Source organism: Molossus molossus, unplaced genomic scaffold (genome assembly GCF_014108415.1).
Source record: "Molossus molossus isolate mMolMol1 unplaced genomic scaffold, mMolMol1.p scaffold_m16_p_1, whole genome shotgun sequence".
NCBI lineage: Eukaryota > Metazoa > Chordata > Mammalia > Chiroptera > Molossidae > Molossus > Molossus molossus.
In genome coordinates, this window is record NW_023425344.1 from 188,639,354 (window position 1) to 188,661,114 (window position 21,761).

General features: G+C 37.5%; 1 protein-coding gene across 6 annotated transcripts in view; it reads left to right on the forward strand.

Annotated features, from left to right (window-relative positions):
• The window catches only part of USP8 (ubiquitin specific peptidase 8), a 60,321-nt gene that overhangs the window by 18,723 nt on the left and 19,837 nt on the right, over positions 1-21,761 (forward strand). For 4 of the 6 annotated variants that reach the window (XM_036266147.1, XM_036266165.1, XM_036266138.1 and 1 more), the window contains 7 exons: positions 3,171-3,256; positions 4,943-5,105; positions 6,195-6,237; positions 11,335-11,479; positions 15,419-15,581; positions 19,370-19,514; positions 20,254-20,474. In XM_036266147.1, coding sequence (XP_036122040.1) covers positions 3,171-3,256; positions 4,943-5,105; positions 6,195-6,237; positions 11,335-11,479; positions 15,419-15,581; positions 19,370-19,514; positions 20,254-20,474 — 966 coding nt within the window. Of the gene's footprint in view, positions 1-3,170; positions 3,257-4,942; positions 5,106-6,194; positions 6,238-11,334; positions 11,480-14,188; positions 14,309-15,418; positions 15,582-19,369; positions 19,515-20,253; positions 20,475-21,761 lie in introns of all 6 variants that reach the window. The other 2 variants (XM_036266176.1, XM_036266185.1) reach the window with 2 other exon arrangements.

Genomic DNA, 21,761 nt, shown 5'->3' on the forward strand with positions numbered 1-21,761 from the left:
ATCTTAGGGGAGATCTCGGGAGGGTTTCAACAGAATATTCATCAGTTTTCTAGGTGTGCTCCTTCAAGGTTGTGGTCCTCACTGATTGGTCAGTGTCATGGCAAGGGGTCAATATTTATTGCAGCTGATCCTAGAGTTGCCTTCCTGGTTTTGCTCCTTTTCTGGGTCTGGAGGTGAAATACATCTGAGGCCTAGATGTTATTTCTAGGGAGGTCATGTAAATTGCTGTAAATTTTGTCCAGCTATCTGTATCAGTTTTCCTATTCCACTTGTGCTGGCCTACTGGCCTGTCTCAGAATGATATCTTTAAATCTCCTCAGCATTCTTGATAGTTAATTCCAAATACTATTGGTAAAACCTTTTGTTTGGGAAATCATGAGAGTTGCTTGAATCTGTATGTTCAAGAATAGGAAAGTTCTGCTTGGTAAACCTAAGGAGCAAATGTTTTTAGTTATATAAGAAATGGATATTGTTATTTAAATTCTGTCAATTGTCAATTGTAAATACTATTGAAAATTTGAAAATATTTATACTTACTTCAGCCGTACTCCTTTAAGACTAAAGAGAGAGATAATTATTGACAAGAAACCTAATTAATATTAAGGGAATATCTTGAGAGAGCTTGTAGTAGGCATAGCCAAACACAAACAATTTTTTCAGCTTTTAAATAATTTAAATAGAGTTAAATTATAGGCTGAGCTTATAGGCTGGTTTTTTTGAGTTTGTGTCATAATTAATACAAACGAGTCAGTATTTTTTAGTTTTACTTTGTATTTTGTTTTTATCAGAGAAATCTTACAATAATGATTAGATTTTATTTTCTATTAATAAAGTATTGTAGCCCAGCTGGTGTGGCTCAGTGGTTGAGCATCGACCTGTGCACCAAGAGGTCGCTGGTTCAATTCCTGGTCAGGGCACATGCCCAGGTTTCAGGCTTGATCCTCAGTGTTGGGGGTGGCATGCAGGAGGCAGCCGATGTTTCTATCTCTCTTTTCCCTCTCCCTTCCTCTCTCTTTAAAATCAATAAAGAAAAAAAAATTTTTTTTAATCAATAAAAACATATTTTTTTAAAAAGTATTGTATCAGCTCTGGTCAGGTGGCTCAGTTGGTTGGAGCATCGTCCCATACACCAAAAAGTTGCGGGTTCGATTACCAGTCAGGGCACATACGTAGGTTGCTGGTTCAGTCCCTGTCGGGGCACATTCAGGAGGCAACCGATCTATGTTTCTCTCTCACATAGATTTTTCTCTCTCTAAAGTCAATAACAAAAACATCCTCTGGTGAGGATGAAAAAAAAAGTATTGTATCAGTGGTCAGGATGTTGTGGTAACTGAAGTAATTATAGTTTTACTGTAATTTTTAATTGATACAATATTGAACAAACTGTATACTTTTATTGAAATTACATAGTGAATGGCCCTTTTTATTAATTTTTTTTTTTTTTTTTTTTTTTTTAATCCTCACCCGAGGATATTTTTCCATTTTTTGTACAGATAGAGTGGGAGGGAGAGAGAGGAAGGGAGAGAGAGAGAGAAACATCGACGTGAAGGGACACATCGAGTGGCTGCTACCCGCACGACCAACCAGGGCCGGGGACAAACTGCAACCGAAGTACGTGCCCTTAGCGGGAACCGAACCCGGGTCTCTCCGGACCGCAGGCCGACACTCTAACCGCTGAGCCAAACTGGCCAGGGCCTTTTTATTAATTTAGTCTTTAACCTAAAAGAATAAACTCAACCCAAACATGATCTGCTTTTAGGCTAAATAGACATATGATAGCTGTTACCAACAGATTTATTCCATCCAAAGCTCTTGGTGACTGTCTCTCCATGCACCAAAGATGGATATTTTCTACCTTCTGGCCTTTCTTTTCTTTTTTTAAAAATTTGATTACTGTATCATTTGTGATGAACTGTGCTAGTAGGCTCTATTTGCAAAGTCATACTGCCAAGTTGTGGCAAATTAGATCCAATAATTAGTCAAGTCTAACTGTACTACTGTCTTCTCGAACTAACATTGATTTGTTGTTGTTTTTTTAATCCTCACCCGAGGACATTTTTCCATTTTTTGTTCAGGTAGAGTGGGAGGGAGAGAGAGGAACAGAGAGAGAGAGAAACATCGATGCGAAAGGAACACATCGACTGGCTGCCACCCGCACAACCGACCAGGGCCGGGGACAAACTGCAACCGAGGTACGCGCCCTTAGCGGGAACCGAACTGGGTCGCTCAGGACCGCAGGCCGACGCTCTAACCGCTGAGCCAAACTGGCCAGGGCTAACATTGATTTGAAAATATCTCTAATTGTAGAATCTAATGAGTGACCTCTTAGAAAAGTGATTTAAAAAAAGAATTTCATTATGCTGATTAGTAAATCGTGTGCCAAAATTTTGTGGGTCTTTTTGTTTTTTAGTAGAGAGGAAGTGGGGGAGAGAGTAAAAGAGAGAAACATCAATGTGAGAGAGAAACATTGATAGGTTGCCTCCTGCACACAACTCTACTAGGGATTAAACCCTCAACATGGGTATGTGCCTTGACCGGTAATCGAACCTACCACCTTTTGGCGTACAGGAGGGCAGTTTTGTGTTTTTTTAAAGATGATTATATTATTGATTGTTTATTTTATATAATTTGATTTTTAGTTACTCAAGGTTTCCTCAAATGTAAAACTTGTTTTATGCCCAAAGTGTTGCTATTGTAAAAAAAAAGATAAATATATCAGTTTATAACAAAAGAAGATAAACCCCATGCTGTAAATTGACACACAATTTGTTTTACTGCTTCTGAGACTAGAGAAAAATAAAACTAGATAACCTACTTAAAATAGCAAAATACATTATATTCTTGAAAGCTTTGCTTTTTGTCACTTATAAACAAAAAAAGAAGAGTATTTACACTTCTTAAAAAGTGCCTTACAATAAAAACTATTACCTACTGAATTTTTTTTTTTTTTTTTACCATACTAATGGTATGACAAGATACTTTTGAAACATTTAGAGAATAAGTTGTAGATTTATGTAGGTTAAAAGTTTTAAAAAATACTTTGTTCAGTCATAATGATGTTTTCATCTAAACTTTCCTTTTTTAAGTACCATGATTTTAATGTCTTTATCATTAGAGCTGTGTACAGTAGCTAATACTAACAGTAAAGGATGATTTTCCTATAATTTTAGGACTATGTTCATTCAATGCTTGGACCTACAAACATCAGAAAAGCTATTGAAGAAGCTGAAAGACTTTCTGAAAGCCTTAAACTCAGGTACAGATATCATTTTCAAATCTTTAAAAGAATGTAAATTTAGAATATAAAAATAATGTTTAGAATATGTCTTAAGTGTATTGATCATACATATAAATCCCAACTCCTAAAAATAAGTCCTATGTTAAGGGGTCCCCAAAATTAAAATCTTTAGCTATATCACTTATATTATGTTCATGTGTTACCATTAATATTCTTTATTGAAGTTTTTGGTTTTTTTTAATCCTCACCCGAGGATATTTTTCCATTTATCTTCAGCGAGAGTGGGAAGGGGAGAGGGAGAAACATCAGTGTGAGAGAGACACATTGATTGGTTGCCTCCCGGACAACCCTGACCAGGGCCGGGGACAAACCACAACCAAGGTACATGCTCTTGACCGGAATTGAACCCAACTCCCCGGTCTGTGGGCCGACACTCTAACCACTCAGCCAAACCGGTCAGGGCTCTTTATTGAAGCTTTTAAAATGCTTAGAATGAACGATAGATTATTAAGGTAAGCATTAGTTTAGTAGCATAGAGCTTAGGTCCCATTTTTTTTCTAAGTTCCTAACAGGATTCTTCAGAAAAATATAATTCTTCCTATGCTCCATGTTGTAATGTGATACTGGACACTGGTCTTATGGGAATAAAGTATTTACTATAGTTTTGATCTGTCTTGTTTCAGAAGTTATGTTTTTTAAAAAATCTAATTCTAGTATTTGTCATGACTGGTTTACCAGACTTATATTTAGAAATTAAAAATAGTATGTTCAATTTTTAGTCATTCTTTAAATAAAAAAATAAAAAGGGAACTATTTTAAGTAATTAAGTAGAAAAGAATTTCTCCTAATCTTTGGATTACCCATTATTAACCATTTTCTCTTGGATTTGCCTAGTTTTTCCATAATCATACTATTACAATAATCATATTATTTTTTTTTTTATTTTTTTATTAATTTGTTTTTGTTACAGATGTTTCTCATTTTCCCCAATAATCATATTCTTTATCTTCTCTGTCTTTTGGGTTTTAGGTCCTTTCACTTATTTATTGTCTGTGCTTTTACTATTTTGAGTCACTTTATAAGTGAATGAAGCTTATAGTTAATTTTAGGATTGTAATTCCTTTCAAAAGGAAATTGCAGCAGATTTGAATCATTAAAAGGTTGAAATTAGTGGGCAGGAAAGAGCAACAAGAACATTGAACAGCTTCAACTTGAGAGCATAGAGTTTCTTTTCAAGATTTTTGGGCAATTTGAAATAAAACTACAGCCCTGGCCGGTTTGGCTCAGCGGTTAGAGCGTTGGCCTGCGGTCTGGAGAAACCCGGGTTCGCTTCCAGCTAAGGGCACGTACATCGGTTGCAGTTTGTCCCCGGCCCTGGTTGGGTCGTGTGGGTGGCAACCACTGATGTGTCCCTTTCACGTCGATGTTTCTCTCTCTCCCTCCCACTCTATCTGAACAAAATATCGAAAAATGTCCTCAGGTGAGGATAAAAATAAAAAATAAAAAAAATTTTACAAAAAGAAAAAGAAAACTACAGAGGGCAAATTTATGAGGTTTGGCTTGTAATGACCAATGGCAGCATTGGATTTCATTTGGAGGGAGAAAATATGTACCCAGGGCAGGGTACTGGTATCGTGTAACCGGAACTTCTTTACTTTCATTGTTTATTGCAATAAAAGACATCTTGACTTTTTTTTCAACTAGATATGAAGAAGCCGAAGTTCGGAAAAAACTTGAAGAAAAGGACAGACAGGAGGAAGAGCAATTGCAAAAACAGAAAAGACAGGAAGCAGAAAGAGAGGATAGTGGCACATCAGCTAAAAGTTCTTTGGCAAATGTATTGGATTCTAAAGACAAAACCCAAAAGGTATTTTAAATGTATTCTATGGAATAAAATGACTCTTCTAGGATGATTTGCTTAATAAGAGTTGAGGTGTCACTACCGTGTTCTTTTAGGCAATAAGGGTAAAATTTTATGTGTTTATTAGAAATTAAATCAAATAGTCTAGCTTCAATTTGTTCTGTTAATAGGTTTTTAGTTTGTGGTTACCATGAGATTCATATATAAAAAGCTGTGTTGATTGCAGTCTATTTTAAGGTGATGGTTGCATACAATTACATTTTAAAAGCTCTTTTTAAAAAAAATGTTAAAGATATTTCAAGACTATTAAATGGGAGAAAGACTGAACTCAACAATGCTTAAACAAAATGTAGGAGGATTTTAAGTGCTGATTAGGTGGAAAAGTAGTGGAGTGTGTATTTTTTCCATATTTTACACCTTTTGTATGAGTGTGTATACATGTATCCCTTAATTATTATAGTCACACATGTTCTTACTACTTTGTCTTTTAACCTTCATACTAGCTTTGTGCATGGTTGATTCCTACTTTTACTAAATGTTTGCCTTTATCAGTGAGTTTTTTTCTTTCCAGTATTTAAAATTTTTACTATTGGCCATTTCTTTCCCGCTTAAAGAAGTCTCTTTAACATTTCTTGTATTGCTGGTTTAATGGTTGTTGAACTTCTTTAGTTTTTGCTTGTCTCAGAAACTCTCTGTCCTTCAATTCTGAATGATAATTTTGCTGGATAGAGTATTTCTAGGATTTGAGTTTAGGTTTTCCCTTTCATCACTTTGAATATTTTATACCAGGTAATAGCCCAACTTTTATTTCATTGCAAGAATTTACCATCTCTCATTAAATTAAATAATACATTTTTGTAACAGTCTGTGCTTTAAAATTATATTTAGACAATGACTGAAGAAAATTTTGAGGAAATGTCATATGATTCAGACATGCTGCTAGTTATTTTAGCTATTAACTGCTGCCAGAGTCGCCTGGTAATGCCATTACTGTTCATCTGTATTTTTGTTTCCTAAGCTTTTAATTTCAATAAAGTATTAAAGTTGAATTTTTTGTTTCTACTAAAGTTGAAACTTTTTTTCCCTATGAAATAGATAAATGGTGAAAACAGTGAAAAAAAGGAGACCACAGAGAAAGGTAAGTGTGTACAGAAAGAGGGAGTCCTTTTAGGCTATTACTCAGATCTTTTCATCAGAAGTAGTTTCATATTTTACACAGTGAGATGTTAACATTGTGTCTAATCTATATATAAGCTTTATCATTTTTCCTAGCCTGTACAAATATACTGAAAATTTATTATATTCTGAATTTATATAACGTGGGTTATATTTATGATAAAATGCAATTGAAAACACAAAACCAAAGTTTGTATTTGTCATTGTTTTCTTTTTATTTATTTATTTATTTTTATTTTTTTTCAAATCTTTATTGTTGGATGTAAAATGTATTACAGATGTTCCACATTTTTCCCCCATTGACCCCCTCCTCCTCACTCCCGCCCCCCTTCCACTTTTTCCCATACTATTGTCTGTGTCCATTGGTTATGCATATAAGTTCTTTGGTTTATTTCTTCCCACCCCCCCAACCCCTTTCCCTTTGAGGTTTGTCAGTCTAGCAATGAATTTGTGCTTCTTAATCCCTTCACCTTTTTCACCCATTCCCCCAACCCCTCTCCCAACTGGCAATCAACAAAATGTTCTCTGTATCTATGAGAATGTTTCTGTTCTACCTGTTCATTTTGTTTGTAGATTCCATTGTTGATAGATATGTATTCATTGCCATTTTGTTTGTTCATACATTTTATCTTTTTCTTCAAAAAGACTCTTCATCATTTCATATAATAACGGTTTGGTAGTGATGAACTCCTTTAACTTTTTCTTGTCTGGGAAAGTTTTTATATGTCCATCGATTCTAAATGACAGCTTTGCAGGATAGAGTAATTTTGGTTGTAGGTTCTTGCTTTTCATCACTCTGAATATTTCTTGCCACTCCCTTCTGGCCTGCAAAGTTTCTTTTGAGAAATCAGCTGACAGCCTAATGGGAACTCCCTTGTAGGTAACTAGCTGCCTTTCTCTTGCTGCTTTTAAGATTCTCTCTTTGTCTTGAACCTTTTGCATTTTGATGATGATGTGTCTTGGTGTGTGCCTCTTGGGGTTCATCTTGTTTGGGACTCTCTGTGCTTCCTGGACTTGTATGTCTGTTTCCTTCACCAAGTTAGGAAAGTTTTCAGCCATTACTGTTTCAACCAGGTTTTCGATTTCTTGTTCTCTCTCTTCTCCTTCTGGCACCCCCAAGATGTGAATGTTGGCACGCTTGAAGTTGTCCCAGAGGCTCCTTACACTATCCTCATTTCTTTGGATTCTTTTTTCTTTTTGCTGTTCTGATTGGGCATTTTTTGCTTCCTTAAATTCCAAATCGATGGTTTGCTCCTTGGATTTACATACTCTATTATTGAAGCTGTGTAAATTATTCTTTATTTCAGTTAATGCCTCCTTCAATTCTAATTGTGTATCCATGATTTTTAACTGGTCCTTTTTTATGCTCTTGAAGCCCTCCCTAAGTTCACTGAGGTTCTCACTAAGTTCATTGAGCATCCTTATAAGCAGTATTTTGAACTCAGTATCTGTTAGATTGCTTATCTCCATTTCGCTTAGTTCTTTTTTTTTTTTTTTTTATCCTCACCCGAGGACACTTTTTCATTCTTTGTTCAGATAGAGCAGGAGGGAGAGAGAGAGAGAAACATCGATGTGAAAGGGACGCATCGAGTGGCTGCCACCCGCACGACCAACCAGGGCCGGGGACAAACTGCAACCGAGGTACATGCCCTTAGCGGGAACCGAACCCGGGTCTCTCAGGACCGCAGGCCGACGCTCTAACCGCTGAGCCAAACCGGCCAGGGCTCGCTTAGTTCTTTCATTGAGGTTTTGTTTTGTTCTTTCATTTGGGACCTGTTTCTTTGTCTCCTCATTTTGGCTACCTCCCTGTGTTTGTTTAATGAGAGGTATGGGGCTCGCTGAGACCAGATGCTGCTCATTTGAAAGAATTTAGGAAAAACCTGAAGCAGGATCCAAGACAGGCCAATCCTATGGTTAAGCAAGTGGCAACAGCTTGGTGGGCTTGAAAGTTGGGTGGGGCGGGGCGGGGCCTCAGGGAGTCATCAGGGCGGGGCTACCAGTGTGAGCCAGGTTGCTGGAGTCCCAGATATGGCGACTGTCTGCCACCCCCGGGAAGGGCTCACCAAAGGAACAAAGGCCTCTGACAGCATGTTTGTCCCGGAGAAAGCCCCCTCTCCAGCCCTTGCTCCAGTGCCAAACAGCTCAGTTCTTCCCTGTATGTCTCTGGCGCCCCTGGAGCTGCCTCTCCTCCAAGCTTAGAGGGAGAGAGTCCGATACGTCCGTGCGCGGGCCCTTTAAGGAGCTGCCTGGGTCTCCAGCCACCTCAGCCTCCCTGAGCCTCAGTTCCCGCTGGTTTTTCCAGCCAGAAGATATGGGGATTCTCTTCCTGGCACTGGAACCCTGAGCGGGGCACCTGGTGTGGGACGGGGACCCCTCAGTCCTCAGGAAAGACCTTCCCAGCCGCAGGAGCCTCCTGATTTTTATCCACCACACGTGGGTGTGGGACCAGCCCTCTCGCCGCCGGCCCTCGCGCCTCCGCCCCTCCTACCAGTCTGGATGTGGCTGCTGCTTTAATTCTGTAGTTGTAGGACTTCGATTCAGCTTGATTTCAGGCGGTTTTGAATGGTGGTTGTTCTGTAGTTTAGTTGTAACTTTGATGTGGTTGTGGGAGGACGTGATACCGCGTTTACCTACGCCACCGTCTTGACCAGAAGTTGTCATTGTTTTCTTTTCAAGGTAGTTTAGTGTAGTAGTTAAGAGCATGGACTCTTAGCCCTGGCCGGTTTTCTCAGTGGTTAGAGCATCGGCCTGCTGACCATAGAGACCCAGGTTCGGTTTCCGCTAAGCACGTACCTCGGTTGCGGTTTGTCCCCAGCCCTGGTTGGGGTCGTGTGGATGGCAGCCAGTTGTGTCTCTCTCACGTCAACGTATCTTCCTCTCTCTTCCTCCCTCTCTCCGTCCCACTCGATCTGAAGATACATGTAAAAAATGTCCTCGGGTGAGGATTTAAAAAAAAAAAAGAGCATGGACTCTCAGAAGTGAGACTGCCTGGGTTTGAACATTGGCTCCTGTGAATTTCCATGTGACTTTGAGCATGTTACTTAACCTCTGTAACGTCATTTTCCCCTTTTTAAAGTGGAGATAATAGTACCTATTTCATAGGCTTATTGTGAGGACTGAACGAGTTAGTAGTTGTGAAACTCGTAGAACACAGTGAACTTTATAAGTGATAGCTATTACTACTTGTGACTCTAGGTTGAAGACTTAATTACTTAAGTCTTCTTTACTCCCTTAAAAAATCTAAACCAGCCCTGGCTGGTTCGTTAAGTGGTTAGAGCGTCGGCCTGAGGATCAATGAGTATGTGTTTGATTCCAGCCAAGGGGCACGTACCTCGGTTGAAGTTCATCCCCAGCCCCAATTGGGGTCGTGCAGGAGGCAGCTAGTCAATGTGTTCCTCTTATGTCAGTGTTTCTCTTTCTCTCCTCCCCCCCCCCCCCCCCACCAATCTGAAGAAAAATGGAAAAATATCCTTGGGTAAGGATTTTTAAAAAAATCTAAACCAGAAATTTTGATATTATCCACAGGTGGTGTGGATGGTCTAGTCACAAATATATGACCTAAAGAATAAGACTTAGGTAGTTTCCCTAAGTTTTCCTCTCAGAAAAGGTTTAACTTAAATATTAATTGTGTGTAACACTAAAATAAATTGTTTAAAAGATTGCCATACAACAATGAAAAATAAACCTAGTAAGGTACCTCCCCTAAAAGCTGTTATCAATTCATTCTAAGGTTTGTTTTTATCTGTATGTTCCTTTGTATCTCATCCTGCTTTGATATTACCCTTCTCAGTGGTTTGTTCTCAGTCTCTTTACACTCTTTTGTTGTCAAAGGGATATTGATGATTAGAAAGGAAAGTAGGATGGTTATTAGCAATTGGATTTTTTTTTTTTTCTCACCTGAGGTTATGCTTTTTATTGATTTTAGAGAAGGGAAGAGAGAGAGAGAAAGAAACATCGATTGCTTGCCTCCCATATGCACCCCACCCAGGGATAGAATCCGTCACCTTTCAGTGTATGGGTAGACAGACACTCCAACCGAGCCACACCAGCTAGGGCAGCAGCTGGGTTTTTTAGTTTAGAAGATATTGTGACTACATTCTTCTCACAGTTCACTGCTGGTAGAAGCTGGAAGAGGAAAATAGCAACATAAGGAATATTTATTTTGGCTAAAAATTAAAAGATTAGCCCTGGCCGGTTTGGCTTAGCAGTTAGAGTGTTGGCCTGTGGTCCAGAGAGTCCCAGGTTCGGTTCCCACTAAGGGCATGTACCTTGGTTGTAGTTTGTCCCCGGCCCTGGTTGGGTTGTGTGGGAGGCAGCCACTCGATGTGTCCCTTTCGCGTTGTTGTTTCTCTCTCTCTTCCTCCCACTCTATCTGAACAAAAAAATGGTAGAATGTCCTGGATGAGGATTAAAAAAAAAAAATTAAAAGGCTAGATAGTAAATATTTTAGGCTTGGGAGTGCCCTGTGGTCTTTGCTATTGTAGCGTGAAAGCAGCCATAGACAACATGGAAACAAATGGGTATAGCTGTGTTCCAGTAAAAACAGGTGGCCTTAGTTTGCCAACCCCTCTCATGGAATACAAATAACAGGCTTTGGGCTTGTTCGTCTGGGAAGACTTGAAAATGTAAAATAGTCCCCTTAGAGCCCCATTAAAGAATTTAGACCCTTTCCAGAATTTTTGAGCCATAGATGTTTCTTCAGGTTGACATTTTAAAAATGGCTTAATTTTAAAAATGGAATATTTTCATGAGATACACATATTAGTTTCATTTTAAACCAGTAACAAAGCTCACACCATAAATAATTGTAAACTCTACAGCAAATTTTAGTATTCAAGTTTTTATAAACAGAGCATTAAGTTAGTTTCTTGATAAATATCAAAACACATGTTATATTTAATGTTAGTTTAAAAGTTATAATAGTGTGATGGAAGAGCAAGTATGTGACACCCAGTACACTTCACTCTTCTAGGAAAAGCCATGCTTGTCCTGTTTAGTGATGTGATAGAACACAGAACTGGTGTTACTTGTCACTAATATTATCTTGTTTGATTCCAAGGATCGATCACAGCAAAGGAACTATACACAATGATGATGGATAAAAATATCAGCTTAATTATAATGGATGCTCGAAGAATGCAGGATTATCAGGATTCCCGTATTTCAGATTCTCTCAGTGTTCCTGAAGAAGCCATCAGTCCAGGGTGGGTCACTGTGTATTTAGATAAAGTGGTAACTGTGGATAGTAGTAAATGTTACCAATTAGCATTCACTCTAAATGTGATATAATAGTGTTTTCTTTTTCCCATTGACTTTTTCATTTTTTGCTCCTAATGGCACACCTTATCCTTTCTAAAGAGTAGTGTAAAAGACACTCCAGTCTGGCTGTTTTCTCCTATCTGATATCTGCAGTCTTGGAAGAGAAATGATGCTGTCCTTGTGTGTGCTCTCTCCCTAGGTGTTTGTTGACTAATTTCTCGTACTATTATTTATGTATGAGCTTTTGAAGTGTATGCACCAAATCGCCTAAAATTGTGAACTAATTTGAAATTTCCCATATTATTATCTGTGGCAAAAGAGTACACAAATACTTTTTTGAAGAGCCAGCAGCAGTATAACTAGGTGATTGAGAGAATAAAGGTTCTAAAGTGAGATTATAAATGTCTTTTATTAGCTACATTACTTCTAGCTGGTGACCTAACCTCTCTAAGCTCATATTTCCATCTGTCAAATGGAGATATTACCTGTCTCAGAGGTTTTGAGAAGTTGAGAAATTTTATACACACATTTAACACAGTGCCTGGCATTTGTAAGGACTTAACTGAAAATTTTTTTTTTCTTTTTTGATAAGAAGGCTCTTAACCTATAAAAATAAAGTTACATGCATGGATTTATTGTATATTAGACACTATCACAACAGTGACAGAGTTAAAACTCCAGATCCAGGGCTATTTTCATTGTTTTGAGTTAAATAATTTATATAACCTCTCTGGGTCTTAGTTTATGGGGTTGGATTAGGTTAATCTGTGGTCCATTCTAGGACTAACATAACATTAAGAAGATACATTTATTAAATTAGGTAACAAAATTTGCATAATATTTGGTACATTGCAGATGCTTACTAAATAAACATTTGACCTGAAGAATAGCATGCATTGTAAATATGTTATCTGTCCAATCTGTGTATCAATCTGTCTAGTTATTTATCTGATTTTTTTAATTTAATAGTTTAGCTTGATGATTTACTTTTTACAAAACAAGGTAACCTCTGCCATTCCCTCTATTATTTCTCTACTCTGAACCACTAAACAGATTAGTAAGTACACTATTTAAATATGAGATTCAAGTGCTTAGTCTAATCAAGTAGGTGTGAATATATTCCCAGGATTTGAAAAGAAAAAGAAAGTTATAATTAATCTTTGGGTAGTCTGATCTGTACTAACAGAAAGCTGATGGTTTTTATTGAATTTAATTATTTCCCAAAATGTGAGATTTGGACTACTGTGAAACTCAAGATGAGTTTAGGTTGAAAATTAAAGAGCAATGAATTGTATACCAAGAAAAGTATTCCCCTTTAATTTGTTTCTGTCCTTCTGGATTAGTTAAAAGAAGTCTCAGTTTGGTGCTAGCATTGTTTTTTAATATTTACTAATCTCTCTCTCACCAGAGAGCAGGCCTCAGAGCTTTCTATAGGCAACAGTGTCAGCAGTGTAGTATTCATATGATAAGAATGCTCATTTAGCCCTGGCCAGTTTGGCTTAGTAGTTAGAGTGTCGGCCTGCGGACCAGAGAGGCCTGGGTTCGGTTCCCGCTAGGGTCACATACCTCGGTTGCGGTTTGTCCCCGGCCCTGGTTGGGGTCGTGTGGGTGGTGACCATTCGATGTGTTTCTCTCACATCGATGTGTCTCTCTCACGTCGATGTGTGTGTGTGTGTGTGTGTCTCTCTCTCTCCCCACCCCACCCCCCTTTCTCCCGCAAGATAAATGCAAAAAAAGAAAATGCCCTTGGTGCGGATAAAAAAAAAAAAAGAATGCTTATCTAAGTATTTAGCCCAGTGGATTTTCAAAAACAGAGTGCATCCATTTAGTATCTGGACCAAGAAACATTATCATCACTGCAGAAGCCCCTCATATGCCAACTGTCAGTTAGATTCGTTTGTGTCTGTTTTTGTAGTTTATATAAGTGGATTCATACAGTCTATAGTCTTTCATGCCTGGATTTTTGTACTCAACCTAATGTTTGTGAGAGTCATCTATATTGTTTTGTGCATTTGAAGTTTGTTTATTCTTATTGCTGTGTGGTTATTGGATATGATGCTGTTTTTCCATGTATATAGGAGTATACACTTTTTAAAAAAATTTTATTTTAATAAAGGATCACTTTCAATTAAACTAACTAATTAAAATATTAAATAGTAGATAAGGTAAAGCAAAATTACAGCAGTGTGTAAAGATGATACATGAAAAAATGAACTTGGGAAATACTGGTTGATACTATTGTTTTCCAATGTGCCCTGCAGAATGCTAATCTTGAGTTTTTAGATAAAGAATATTTAGGCAAGTATATCTGTGCAGTTAGTAATAGTCCTTAATATCACATTTCAGGTTTTTTTTTATTCTTTATTGACTAAGCATTTTTCTGATCTTAATATATCAGGTGAGAATTATGAGGCTATATAGTGTCTGTCCTTTTTTCTTTATATTCTAATAGATACAGTAACCAATATTATTATATAGAGGATTTAAAAAAATAACCTAAACCATTTAGTTTTACTTATGAATAAGTTTCACAAGTCCTGCCTTGCTTGCTAATATCATCAGTTAAATATTGAAATGCCTATGTGCTTTGTTAGGAATAATAGGGAGTTTCTTACCTGGCGTAACAAATCTGTTTACCTCATTAAATTATTCAGCAGATATTTACTGAGTACTTACTGTGGGCTGTGTTACTGTGGTTCTCAGGCTGGGACTGAGCCATTGAACAGAGAAATCTTTGCTTCATGGAGCTTATATTTTATTAACAGGGAGACAAGGTAGGTGAGACAGTCAATAAAACATAAAATATATGTCTGCTGTTGATAAGTGGAGATAGGTGTGTCAGGCTTGTCTGTTGAGTTTTAAAATTTAATCCAGAGAGGTTTCATGGAGAGGTTACTACTGAGCAAATCTTTAGGGAAGGAGGGGAAAGACTGATGCACTTATCTGAGGGAAGAAGTGTTAGACAGAGAGGACAGCAGGAGCAGAGGCCCATAGGTAGGAGCATACCACAAATTACAAGAAAGCCAGTGCCTGGGGTGGAGTAAAGGGGCAAGTACATATTTAGTGATGAGGACATTGAGATAATAGGATTTGGGGGAGGGGCCATGTGACAAAACCATTGTAAGGACTTTACAAAGAACTTCAGCTTTTCTGTGAGCAAAAGGAAGTCAACAGCATGCTTTGTGGTGGAGTTGACAATATTCAGTGTTGTTGATGTAAGAGGCAACACAACAAAGCAGCGAAGAGCTTGGACATGAACCAAATTGCCTGAGTTTGAATTCTGGCTTCACTTCACAGCTGTGACCTTGGGCAGGTTACTTAATCTCTTTGTGCCTCAGTCTCCTCATTTATAAAATGAGGATAATAATGCCTACCTTATGGTATTGTTGTGAGGAGTCAGTGAGATTCAGAATAAAGCATTTAGAATAGTTACCTGGCACATGGTAATTGCTATATGTGTTCGTTAAATAATTATTTAGGTATTTGGTTAACTATTAGTTATCTGTGCAGGTATAAGAGAACTGAAATATAAATAATGTTACCTGGTGGTCCCCCATTTGTTTATACTTGACTGAGAGAGATTCTCAGATGGGTTCTTCTGTTTTTAGTTCTGGTCTTCCTTTTCTGGTAGAGGATCAAAACTGAGTCTACTTCTTTTAGTCTCTAATACTAAAATATATTCCAGTATTATGCAGTTGTGATGTTGTTAAGCATTTTAGGGTATTTAATATCTTAATACACAGTCTGACCTTAGAAAGGAATCTACCCGTGTTAAAGTTTTCTATGGTGTGGTACAGACTGTGAAACAAAATTCACTGTCTTATATTAGTATATTAGGACCTTTCATCTACTTTTGACCCAATGCAAATGTTAATACATTTCAGAGTCACTGCTAATTGGATTGAAGCAAACCTCCCAGATGACTCTAAAGATAAATGGATGAAGAGGGGGAATGTGGATTATGTGGTACTTCTTGACTGGTTTAGTTCTACAAAAGATTTACAACTTGGAACAACTCTACGGAGTCTGAAGGATGCACTTTTCAAGGTTAGCAAGTTTCCTTGTTAGTTTACTATAATTTGCAAGTCGTCTCTGGTTGTTAGAAAGGTATGTTGACTAGTTTATCGTAAGGACAAGAAGATCCATTATGCTTTGGTTGTAGATTTATTTATTTTTTAAAATTTTTTATTAATTTATTTTTGTTACAGATGTTTCTTTTTTTCCCCCAGACACCCTCCTCCCCATCCCCCCCATCCCATACCTGGCGTTGTTGACCATGTCTATCGGTTATGCGTACATGCATATAAATTCTGTGGTCTATCTCTTCCCTCCCCCCACAACCCCCTCTCCTGAGGGTTGTCAGTCTGTACCCTACTTCCACATCTCTGGGTCTACCCAATTCCTCAGATTGTTAGTGATTTCTTTTAAATTTAGATTTAAAAGATGAATTTTGAATTACCAAATAACAGAATTTTCAGAAATAGAAATTGTCTGAAAAAAGTGTTATTTTTTTTGTTTTAAGAATTAGATTACGAAACAGAGACAAAGGAAGAAGTCATTAAGGAAAAAAAAAAGATTGATAACCCTGGCCTGTTTGGCTCAGCGACTAAAGCATCAGCACATGGACTGAGGGGTCTCGGGTTCAATTCCAGTCAAGGGCACATACCTGGGTTGCAGGTTCAATTCCCAGCCCCAGTTGGAGTCATATGGGAGGCAACCAATTGATGTGTCTCTCTCACATCAATCTCTCTCTCTCTTCCTCTCCCTCCCTACCACTCTTTCTAAAAAAAAAAAAAAATCAATGGGAAAATATCCTTAGGTGAGGATTAACAAAAAAAGAAAAGGGGGGAGGGAGATTGATAGATTTGACTTCATAAAATAAAAATTTAGGTGTGAAAAAGTACTGTAAGATTAGAAAATGGAGACAAGCAGAAAGATATCTGCAACAAATAAGGCAGTGACTTAGACTACCTAAAATCCGAAGAATTTTTACAAGTAAATAAGAATATTACTTAAGATAAAATGGTAAAATAAGTAGTGAACACAGATAGACATAAACAGAAGAGGAAATGCAAGTTATAAAAACACAAAATTGGCCCTGGCCGGTTTGGCTCAGTGGTTAGAGCGTCGGCCTGCGGTCCCGAGAGACCCGGGTTCGGTTCCCGCTAAGGGCACGTACCTCGGTTGCAGTTTGTCCCCGGCCCTGGTTGGTCGTGCGGGTGGCAGCCACTCGATGTGTCCCTTCACATCGATGTTTCTCTCTCTCTCTGTTCCTCTCTCTCCCTCCCGCTCCATCTGAACAAAAAAAAATGGAAAAATGTCCTTGGGTGAGGAAAAAAAAAACAAACACAAAATTGGCCCTGGCCAGTTTGGCTCAGCGGTTAGAGCGTCGGCCTGCGGTCCGGAGAGACCCGGGTTCGGTTCCCGCTAAGGGCGCGTACTTCGGTTGCAGTTTGTCCCCGGCCCTGGTCGGTCGTGCGGGTGGCAGCCACTCGATGTGTCCCTTCACATCGATGTTTCTCTCTCTCTCTCCCTCCCACTCTATCTGTACAAAAAATGGAAAAATATCCTTGGGTGAGGATAAAAAAAAAAAAAAAACCCACAAAATTGGTCAACTTTACTAGTAATAAGAGAAATGCAAATTGAAAAATGAATGCCATTTTCACTGATCAAATCAACCAAGATAACAATACTCAGTTTAATTTGTTAAGTTATTAAACAATGGTGGCACTGAATGCTGGTGAGAATATGGTAAGAAAAAACTCAGTCCGCTATTAGGAGGGTTAGTTGATGGAACATTGCCTTCCAGGAGGGCAATCTTAGAAGCCTTGAAATGGTTCATGCTTTAAAATAGGGACTCTAGCCTGGCCGGTGTGGCTCAGTGGATTGAGCATCCTTTCATGGACGGAGTGGTCCTGGTTCAATTCCTGGTCAGGGCACATACCCGGGTTGCAGGCTTGATCCCGGGGTGGGGGAGCGGGGTGTGCAGGAAGCAGCTGATTGATGTTTCTCTCTCACGTTCTCTCTCTCCCTTCTCTCTCTTAAAAAAAAAAAATGCATAAGAACATATTTTAAAAATGGGAAATCTAGAAATATACCCAAGGATAGGTTGATATATGAAACGGTCAATATTTAACCAGTTTTAACCTACAAACAGAGCAATTTCAGTAAGTTCAACTTAAGATATTTGAAAATTTTGTGTATGTTAAAGGTGACATAACAAATCAGTGAGGAAAAGGTGGATTGAAATGAATGGTTTAGAGGCAGCAGGCTAGCTGGTAAGTAAAAGAAAGAACCTTATTTCTTAGACCACACTAGACTCCAAATGGGTCAAAGATACAAATGTATTGATTGAAACAGTGAACTACTAGGAAAAAGCATTGGTAGATATTTTATTTTCTTGGTCCTAAATCCAGACACCATTAAGGAAGGTCAATATATCTGTGTTAATAACATCATAAACAAGGTAAAAATCAGAACAGATTTTGTAACATATATGATAAAGACCTATTTTCCTAAATATTCAGAGTACATTTACTATTTACTAAGAAAAATGGGCAAAGGATGATATTATATAATATAAATGGCTAATATATTAAAAGATGTTCCATTTCACTAATAAATGCTTATTCAAACAAGATGCCATTTTATGCCCAGCAGTTTGGAAAAACTGTAAAGATTTATAATAAGCATTCTGATACACTGTTGGTAAGTATATAAATTTGGTATTGTACTTTTAAAAAAAAAAAAAAAAGTTTTTCTTTCTTAGTTTTAGAGAGGGAGAGATATAGAAACATTGATGAGAGAGAACATCGATTAGTTGCCCCCTAAATGCCCCCTACTGGGGATTGGTCCCACAAACTGGGCATGTGCCCTAACCAGGAATTGAACCAGCAACCTCTTGGTACACAGGTTGATGCTCAACCACTGAGCTACACCAGCTGGGCTAAGAGCATTTTAAAGATTAGCTATGTATATTAAGATGTTCATGTGCCTTGGCTGAGCAACTCTACTCCTGGGCATATTCCTTAATGGAGTTGATTGGGTGTGTGTATATATAAAGAAAGATCGTCAGTGTTTATCTCAGCATTGTTTATTATTTAAGTAGGAAAAATAACAGTAAATGTTCAGATGATGGATTCAGTTTTGGTGTATGTGTGTGTATTTGTGTGTATGAAATAGAATATTAGCTGGTCATTATAAATTATATATATGTAGCTCCTTATTAATAAAAGTCATTTAAGAGAAAAGCAGTATCATGAAAGTTTCCTTGTTTTGTAAAAATAAAGTTTAAAAAGGGTGTGTCTTTGCCCAGCCAGTGGCTCACTGGTTGAGCATCGACCCATGCACCAAGAGGTCGCTGATTTGATTCCCCATCAAGGCATGTGCCCAGGTTGTGGGCCTGATCCCCAGTGGGGAGCATGTAGGAGGCGGCCAGTCGATGTTCTCTCTTATTGATGTTTCTATCTCTCCCTCTCCCTCTCTAAAATCAATAAATAAAAATAGCATATATTAAAAAAATTTTTTAAATAAAAAGTGTGTGTCTTCATAGAAAACTAAGAATAAGCTCTGAAATGTTCAAGTGGTGTCTCTGAGTAGTGAGGTTATGGATGATTTTTATTGTATATAGACTTATTTTTCTTCTAAGATCATGGATTACTTGTGTGATTTAAAAAACCCATCTATCCATTTGTTTTATTTAATGTTGAATTTTTAATTCAGCTTTTTTTTTTTTTTTAATCATTTCGAAGATGAACTTTCAAGAGAGCAATTTTAAAATTCAGGTTTGTTGTGTTCTTAGCTGCCATATTAAAAACAGTTTCCTTATTTTATAGTGGGAAAGTAAAACTGTCCTGCGCAATGAGCCTTTGGTTTTAGAAGGAGGCTATGAAAACTGGCTCCTTTGTTATCCCCAGTACACAACAAATGCTAAAGTCACTATACCCCCACGAGGCAAGAAAGAAGAGGTGTCTATCTCATGTATGTATGTGAAAATTTTTGTTTACAATTGCTTCAGTAAAATAAACTTTAAATTATTTATGTTTGCAAGGTAATGTTCTTGATTTGGTATACATTTGTCCTATTAGATAGCAATTTGTTTTCAGGCATAAAAAATACAAGATGTCCATAGCCTGGAAATTAATGTTTAATTGTTTAATTCTTTTTTTGTTTGTTTGTTTCTTTATTGATTTTTGAGGGAGAGGGAGAGAGAAATAGAAAGATCGATGAGAGAGAATATCGATTGGCTGCCTCCTGTATGTCCCCCACTGGGGATCGGGCCCACAACCTAGGCATGTGCCCTGAATCGAACTGGCGACCTCCTGGTGCATGGGTTGATACTCAACCACTGAGCCACACTAGCTGGGCTAACTCTTTTTTTTTTAAAAAAAGAACTGTTTATTGAATTTTAGAGAGGAAGGGAGAGGGGGAGAAACATTTATGTGGGAGTGTAACATCGATAGGTTGCCTCCTACATACCCCTTACCAGTGATAGAGCCCGCAACCCAGTCATGTGTGCTTGACCAGGAATTGAACTGGCAACCTCCTGATGCAACCAACTGAGCCACACCTGCCAGGGCTAATGTTTAATTCTTTAAGACTGTTGTCACCTTATTTAGTTTACATTTAACTATCACATATAACATGAATGAAATATGTCAGTACTGTTTATGAGGTTTGCTGTTCTTTCAATTTATTATTATTCTTTTGGGGATTTTAGTGGATTTTACTTATCCCTCTCTGGAAGAATCAGTTCCTTCTAAACCTACTGCACAGATGCCACCTTCTATAGAAGTAGATGAAAATACAGAATTGATAAAAGATCAAGATGAGAAAATGAGACCATTGACTTTATCAACTCCAGTTGAACCAATTATTACTTCTAAGTCTGATGTTTCACCCATAATTCAGCCAATGCCTACTGTAAAGAATTTTCCTCAGGTATGTTCTTAATTTTCTTTTAACTTTATTGTCTCTTTTTTTAAAAATATTTTAAAAAGAAAAATATTAATGAGAAGAACCTTTATGTTTTGGTACCGTTTTTGCTATAAAATATTTTCTTTATAATTCAGTTCTGTTGCCACAGCAGTATTAGAATAGATAATTGGAAGGATTTTCAAACCCAGCTGGTGTCCATTTACTACAAGGCAATACCATTAAAAGATTATATTATTACCACAGTGAACTTGAACAACACTTTCAAATTTTCTGGGGTTTTTTGTTTTTGTTTTTTTGTATTATTATTTAACCCATAGTATTTTCCCAAACAGTTTGGCTTACAGATGATAAATACGTAATGTCAGTATTTTGGTTTTGAAACAGTGCTTTAGTTTTGTTTTCTTATAATTTGGTACAAAAATAACAAGTATGTCTTAACAATAATTATCTAAAAAAAATTAACCAAGATGTTACAATAAAAATTTGCAGCGTTTTTCTCACTAGATTTTTATTTATTTATTTATTTTCTTTATTGATTTTACAGGGAGGGGAAGGGAGAGGGAGAGAGAGAGAAAAAAAAACATCGATGAGAAAGAACAGTGATTGATCACCTCCTGCATGCCCCTCACTGGGGATTTGGCCCACAACCTGGGCATGTGCCCTGACTGGTAATCGAATCATGATCTCCTGGTGCATGGGTTGACGCTCAACCACTGAGCCACCCTGGCTGGGCTTCACTAGATTTTATGTAAGGAAATTTTATGTAACTAATTCTCCTTATATGCATTTTCCAATAAGACATTTTAGCATTCATTTTTTAAATATTTTCTCAGATATATTTAAAACAGTTTTTCACATTTTTGGAGCAGGCTACAAATAGAAAATTTAGTCTTTTTTGTTTTGTTTTGTTCAGATAGAGTGGGAGCGAGAGAGAGGAAGAGAGAGAGAGAGAGAGAGAAACATCGATGTGAATGGGACACATCGAGTGGTTGCCACCCACACGACCCAACAAGAGCTGGGGATAAACTGCAACCGAGGTACATGCCCTCAGCAGGAACCGAACCGGGTCTCTCTGGACTGCAAGCCAATGCTCCAACTGCTGAGCTAAACTGGCCAGGGCTAGTCTTTTTTTAATTATAAAATGAGGTGGTTCATTTATTCATGTTTTTAAAGTCTTTTAATATTTTAGGTTAAATCTTAAGATTTAAATAGTATTTGATCAAACAACTTTTCTTAAAATGTAAATTTAAGAAAAAATTTTAAAACTTATGTTATTGCCCTGGCCAGTTT